The sequence below is a fragment of the Anomalospiza imberbis genome, chromosome 8, assembly GCF_031753505.1.
Source record: "Anomalospiza imberbis isolate Cuckoo-Finch-1a 21T00152 chromosome 8, ASM3175350v1, whole genome shotgun sequence".
NCBI lineage: Eukaryota > Metazoa > Chordata > Aves > Passeriformes > Viduidae > Anomalospiza > Anomalospiza imberbis.
In genome coordinates, this window is record NC_089688.1 from 15501928 (window position 1) to 15508978 (window position 7051).

The 7051-nt window shown below is 36.3% G+C and overlaps 2 protein-coding genes across 7 annotated transcripts in view; one reads left to right on the forward strand and one right to left on the reverse strand.

Annotated features, from left to right (window-relative positions):
- SEC24C (SEC24 homolog C, COPII coat complex component) overlaps positions 1 to 7051 on the reverse strand; it is a 332064-nt gene that overhangs the window by 246499 nt on the left and 78514 nt on the right. The gene's annotated exons all lie outside the window — the stretch shown is intronic.
- The window catches only part of PPP3CB (protein phosphatase 3 catalytic subunit beta), a 47142-nt gene that overhangs the window by 36217 nt on the left and 3874 nt on the right, over positions 1 to 7051 (forward strand). For 2 of the 6 annotated variants that reach the window (XM_068197434.1, XM_068197435.1), the window contains exons 13-14: positions 742 to 771; positions 2423 to 4120. In XM_068197434.1, coding sequence (XP_068053535.1) covers positions 742 to 771; positions 2423 to 2601 — 209 coding nt within the window. In that variant the 3' untranslated portion in view covers positions 2602 to 4120. Of the gene's footprint in view, positions 1 to 741; positions 772 to 2422; positions 4121 to 4675; positions 4735 to 5348; positions 5421 to 7051 lie in introns of those variants that run through there. The other 4 variants (XM_068197436.1, XM_068197437.1, XR_011001323.1 and 1 more) reach the window with 3 other exon arrangements.

Consider the following 7051-nt stretch of genomic DNA (forward strand, 5'->3'; position numbering starts at 1 on the left):
AGATGTTCTTCGTATTCACATTAATTCACCCACTAAGACTATGGTAGATCCAGACCTCTTCCTGCTGTAGACTTTGTTGTTGATTCAACTAAACAATTTACAAGACTTTGCAAATATGCAGATTTAACTGACTTTCTGGATTTGTCTTCTTTGGCTTAAATTTCACGATTTAGTTCTCAGAGATGCCCATTTTAGCTTAAAATATTGTGAGAAATTGACGTACTAGTTAAACTTCAGGGAGCTAAAGATAAAGAGAAAGGTAATTTTTTATTATTATTAGAATGCTGGTAGTGTTATTTTTATGATGTCCTTCCTGGTAATTTAATGAAGCTCACTAATGTATTTTAATCTCCAGAAATAGTCTCAAATATGTTTTTAGTATTTTTTTAAACCATACCGCAACTTTAACATCAGTTGAAGTTTTCTGTTGCTGTCTTAAAAAAAAAAACCCAAAACAAAAATCACAACCAAAAGTTACAGAAATGTATAGTTAATAACATCAGTTCATTAGTGTTAGTTAGACAGACTTTTAGTTGATAAACTCTGTTAGTTAAAATTCAGGAAAAGTTTCACTTAGACTTAAAAACAGTCCCCCCAAAAACTTATTTGTCATTTTAACTAATTGTAATCTAATCTGGCGTAGCATACTATATTAAATTGATCATTGCCTTTTCTGCTATGCGATATTACACTCTTCATCTTTCTCATTCATTTTGCATGCATCTGCTCACTTCTGTACAGCCACTGTAGAGGCAATTGAGGCTGAAAAAGGTATGATCAGAGTCTTTGCCCTTGGCAGAGATCTGTGGTGTCTGGGAGGGAATTCAAAAGTACTCTGTGTGGGCGTGTTTTATTTTCAACTTGCACAAGCAGAGATGAATCAACTGCATTGATTCATCTATTTTACATGTAACATTCATTTCTGGCTTTAGGATGATGATTATCTTTAATATTTTAGGGAAGTTCTTGGGGGTTTTTGGTCTCCTTTTGGTTTTTTTTTTTACAGAATATGCTGTAGGTTTTTGTATAATAGCATGTTGTGATATGTGATGTCTTGAAGTTCTTAAAAATAGAAGTGTTCAGTGTTTTTTTTCTGCATTCAACTGAAGGTTTTGTTTGATTGTGGGGAGGGAAGTTATATGTGGAAGGAGGGTTGTTCATGCATGCCTTTTCTCATAAAATATATTTAACAGCCTTGAACATTTTTTTTTTTTTACTTTCTGTGATATCTGGTAGTGCAAGATGATAACTTTTTTCCTATAGATTTTGAATATAATTTACTGTTCAAAATTATTTCTAGTATTTATGAGATGTATTAAATTCAATAGGTTATTACTGCTTCTGTGCTAAATAAGTTGTATATACATCCTTTATTAGTGGTATTGAGCAAAATGCCATCAAATTATTTGGTTCAGAGTATTCAACTACAGATGGTTTCTTTTCAGAGAGAATTTAGTTTCTTCTTGCTCAGAGTTCAGTGAAGTGAATGATAAACAGCATAACCATTGAGAGAGCTACCTTTGGGGTTTTTCAGATTAGTTGCAAAGCACCATTTAATGACTGTATTCTTTGTTTTTTTAATTAAGGAAGTCAGATCTCCAAAAATATAAACAAGTGCCATATTCTGTTCTCACACACACCTGCAAGAGGTCCTGTTGTTGTGAGTGGAAAGCTGTACTTAAATCTCCAAAGAATTATTTCATCCCAAAGGCTTTGGTCTTATTATGTGGTCAGCCATTTTCAGGTGTAAATTGAACTACAGACCTCATTCATCAAAATAATCAGTAACAAAATAATACCTATTTTCTATACTTACTTTAAATACATCTGTATTTAAATGATACCATTGTTGAACCACAGTGCTAACTTGGTGATTGTGGTTGTGTCCATTTCCATCATCCACATGATTAGCACAGTGTGAAACACATCCTGCAGTTTTGTACCTGCATGAAAACTGCAGGATCAGGCCATTGGTGTGTGTGCAGGATGTAAATCTGCCACTACTTTTGTAACCCTTTGCTGCTTTGCCTCCACTGCACTTGCTGTGCTGCTTAGATCTTACTGACATTGCCCTGAAGAGAAGGGGGATGTTAAGATTAGCCCAATGAGCTGAGCAGCAAAAGCACAGCAGTGATAGCTGGCCCCACCAGGGACACACAGAAGCAATCAAGTGGGCTTAAAACCCTTGATTCCTGCTTGCAGAATATTTGCCATACTTTGTTCTTTTTGTAACGAACTGAAATAATGATTGCCGTGAACATTTCAGGAAAGCAGGTTAGAGAATCTTTTAGCAATACAGTTGCAAAGCCATAAGTTTCTTTGGCTGATTTTTTATATTTTTTTAAACATCATTTGTTAGAAAAAATATATGCTTTCAACTTATTTTTCCATTACTGACATATCAAATTTGCATTTTGTTAAGCAATACGAGGATTCTCTCCGCAACATAAAATCTGCAGTTTTGAAGAAGCAAAAGGTTTGGATAGGATCAATGAGAGAATGCCACCAAGAAAAGATACTCTTCAGCAAGATGGTATTAATACTGTAAACACAGCAAATGCCAATGGAAACAATGGAACTGGCAACAACAATGCACAGTGACCACATCAGCTTCTGGTTTACTCACTCATGTCCTGCCTGAGAATTCCTAGATTACTGCTTTTTGATGTGACAACAAATGAAATAGGGGGATTACTTGAAGTGACTAATTAACACAAGGTGGAAAACCATCTGACTTGATCCCACTGAAGAGAGACCATCATGCTTTTGAGACAACAGCCCCTCTCTTACACGGTGACCCAGCCTCCTGGAAGCCTGTGCCTCACCCTTTCACACAAACATCCATCGCTGGCTGCTGCGGCTTCGGAAGAGATCTGAGGAAAGGATCGGACTGTTCTCACTAAAGCACACCTACACTTGCATCTTATGCTTACGTTGTCAACACTTTTAAGTTTACAAATGGGATTTTTCTTTCAGTAGAGGTAGTTTGTTTGTTTGTTTGTTTGTTTAAATCAGACTTTCAAATACAACCCTAAGAGCTAACTATTTATTAATGGACATTGGTTTCATGATATGTCTTTAAAATTATAGATTAGAATGGTCTTAAAATATCTGAGGCTGCAAAAACTGTATTTTAAATAACAGAAAAAATGCCAAAACATTTCAGTTGGCCATTCTGTAAAATGCTGACCTCAGGTTTACTCCTTTAGATGTTGCTAATTCTATATTGTATTCACTGTATTTTTTAGTTACAGCTTATCAGAAGATTTCTATGTAGGAATGTTTATTACTTGAACACAGATTTTAAAAAAAAAATATTTAATTTAGAAGCTTTTTTGCTCAGCTTTTTCAAGACTTCCCAACCTTGAATTAAAAAAAAATATATATATACTAATTTTAAAAGTATGAAAAATATGGAAGTGTCAATTTTAAGGTACTTTTAATTGAACTTTGTACATTGTTTAAGTAAATTTTGATTCATATCAAGTCTGTAAAGCTTGGCATTGTATTTTGTGTATGCATGTTTTCATTTTGCAAATATTTAATATATAGACCTATGATGTACATCTATAGGTTACCTAGATGTTATAGGTACTTTTAGTTTATTGTGAGTATTAAGGTTGCATAAATAGCTAACAATCACTGGGCTGAATAGCTGCAAGCTTTTTTATTATTTTTAAATCTGTAAAGGAAACTGAACCTGTATCGGACATACCTTTTGTTTAAGCAAAGCAGCGCGTAAGCAATTGCTATGTTCAACTGCTAAGGCATTAGTGAAAGTGTAAACTTGAGACTGCATGTATTTTGGTATCTACAGGACTGCTTGGTTAAAATAAAAATTGAAGCCCTGTGCTAATTTGTTCACAAATAATGGACTGTACTGATTGCCAGTGTACTTTGTTATATATTTTGACATTTGCTACATGTCCTTCTCATCCCCTGGAACACGACTTGAAACTTATGTCACTAGAGTTCATCTCTTTTTTTTTTTTTTTTTCTTTGCCATAAACTACAATCTGTACATACCCCTAAGTTGGAAATTTTATGCATGTTCTGAACTATTCAAGTATTTTATAAACAGTAGCACACAATAAATTTTGTGCATGGGCTGCGGCTCCTATCACTGTGTATTGGTTTTATTTGGCATACATAGGTCTAATCTGACCTAGCAAATTGGTTAGAAATAGTCTTCAATATGTAAGCCATTCAAGAAATAGCATAAAAGGTCAGATTTAGCTTGCAGAGAACTAGTTGAATGTAAACACTCACTATGTAATTTAAATTTTATTCCTGCTGCTATTTTTGGCTTTTGAGTTATCTCTCAGGAATACTTTGTGTGTGGTAAACCAGACACCCATTTTTGGTTTGTACAGGCTTGTCAGAGCAGGGTTAGTGGACTCTAGAAGACTCTTAGGCATAGCTGTGTTTCATATGTTGGTTTGAACTAAATATTTGACTAGTGAAGTGTGTTGGGGCTGCTTTTTGGGCAGAGGGAGAAAATTGTTGTGTTTTGGCCCTCTGTACACATACATAAATTAGCCTTTTGGCATACTCTTTTTAAACTAAGGACAGGCTGCTGAACAGGATGAGAATTAAGATAAGTTGAGAATAAGATGAGAATTAAGACACACTGTTGGTAAGGGGAGTTTTAATATGAAATTTTACTTTATTGCAGATGCATTCTAATTGGAAATTATTCTCAGAGTCTGAGTCCAGAAGATCAAGTTAAAAATGGTAAGTTTTTTGGCTTTTTTATGAAGCACTCCTATCCCTGCAAACTGTGCAGTCTGCATATGGTGTCATATTAGAGCAGAACAGAAACCCATTACGAAGTACAGCTGAAATTTTATGATGAACATGGTGATGGTCCCTTTCTTCTTGTAAGTGCTAGTGGAAGATGTCACAACCTCACAAGAAAGTATTTGTCCTGATTTGATACTCAGATCTTGGTTGTGATGAGGATTTCAAGTAGCTGGAATTGTGTATATGAAGAAAATACAGATACAATCTTTGTGTGGAAAGACCTCACTGTAATTGGAGAGAACTGGTTCTGATACTTGTATGGCAGTAAGTGCCCAGCAGCAAGGATGTTCACTTCTGTGAGGATCCCCTTGCAGAATCTGTTTTGCTGCTGTAGGGACTCCCTTGCAGTATCCATTGTCTGTAGTAGTTTTTGCCAGATATAAAGGCAGATCTGCAGTAAAGGAAGATACACTGGGTAGTTGTTGGCTTGATTTCTCATGCTGTGTTTCTCCTTTCACCTTTTAGGCAAGTAGTCAGGTAACAGGGTTGTGTCTGGGGGTGTTCCTGTTTGTAAAGTAGGCACTCATTTTCTGTGTTTCTGTAAGGTGGAGTCTGGAGCCGTCTCTAATTCTTATATTGTTTGGGAGAAGAAATTATTTCCTTACTCCCAGAAAACTGTAAGTAGTTTGCATTACTTGTTTAATGCTTTCAGCATTTTAAGGAGGGGAAGGAAAAAATAAGTCACCTATATGTCCTCAGTCTGTTCTTGGGTAGGGAGGGGAGAAGGCTTGGCTTTTACAGCCAAAGGGTATAGGTAGCAAAAGCTGTGAGAGGCATGGCAGGTTCCTGCTTTGAGCTGGAGTGGTCAGTGCCTCCCTGCCCTGGGCTCAGCAGACATGTGTGGGTCACTTCTTCCCTGAGCTGAGGGGTAGGACCATCATCTGTGCTGTGCTTACCTGGAGGGCAACATCAGCGAAGATTCAGAGGTGGGCTGGGGTCGGTGACTGCCCCAAGGAGTGTAGCCGTGTGCTGGTGGAACTGAGAAGCAGAAGTACAGACCGAGCTGCGTCAGGTTTTGGGGGTTATTTTCCAGCAGGGCCTTGTGCTGTCAGGGAATGTGCTGCCATATGCTGAGCCAAATGGGGAAGAGCAGCCGAGTTCACAACCTACCTATATCCAGTTCAATGGCAAACAAACACCTTCACCTCCCAAAATTATAGTGTGAAACAGTTTTCCTTTCAAAGCTTATTAAATTAAATTGTGACATGGAAAGGTTCCTCTAGTCTTATGCCCTGAATTGTGAAGATTGGCCCACACTCAAAAAGCCAGATGGTGGGATTGAGGCTGATTTTCTCTTAGAAAGGGAAGTCTCTTCTGGTGCGAGTCTGAATGCTTTTGGAGGGAAGACCCTCTTAACAGCTTGCTTTTTTTCTAATGTTTAATCTGAAAGCACTATTACATAAGTTAGGTAGAAAATTAAGGCCTTTTCAGAGGCAGGATAGACAGTATCTGTTCAGTCTTTCCTTGCCTATTTTTTGCTAAAATTTTATTGTCAATTCTTGCTACCCATTTAACAACTCTTTGTTGTTAGCATGTAATAAAAATATTTTTTGCTACAAAACAGGTAAATATTTTACATTCACATAGAATAGACCATAGAAGCCTATTCATCTGTTCATTTTCTTGTGATAGTATGTATGAGCCAGATTTAATCAATATTCTGCTTTGAATGACAAGTGAATTGGTAGGGATTTCCGCTCACATAAAAAGACACATATGCAATAATATGCTTTAATTATTAAGTGTTAAGGTGCTTCATATGTAAGGAAATTTGTTCCGGAACAAATAAATGAGAACCAAAGCTTAAAAGAGTCTTAGTCAAGCTACTGACAGATAGCTGTCTATATACACACATGTATATCTATCTCAGTGGATACCTGCACTAAGGATGAACTGAATAGAATGTCTTCTAGTCTTTCCAAATCATCTTCCATCTAATTTGTATTTGAAATAATTAATCTGACCCAGCTGAACTATATTTCTCAGTATCAGAAAAAGTTTATAGTCTGAAATCAGATTTAGGTTGCAGACCACTGATATAAATAAAATACATAAGCTTTTTTTGTATGATACACTTGATAATCCTGTTGTTGCTGTGCAAAAACCTCTATGTTCATGCTGTCTGATGATACTAGAAATAGGTTTGTGCTGTTTGAGTGAGGGTGTCCTATAATACAATTGTTACTTGTTAAAGCTGAGGGAACACACTGCTTATTACCGCTGGACTTGAAGCTTCTCTTAAAGTTAT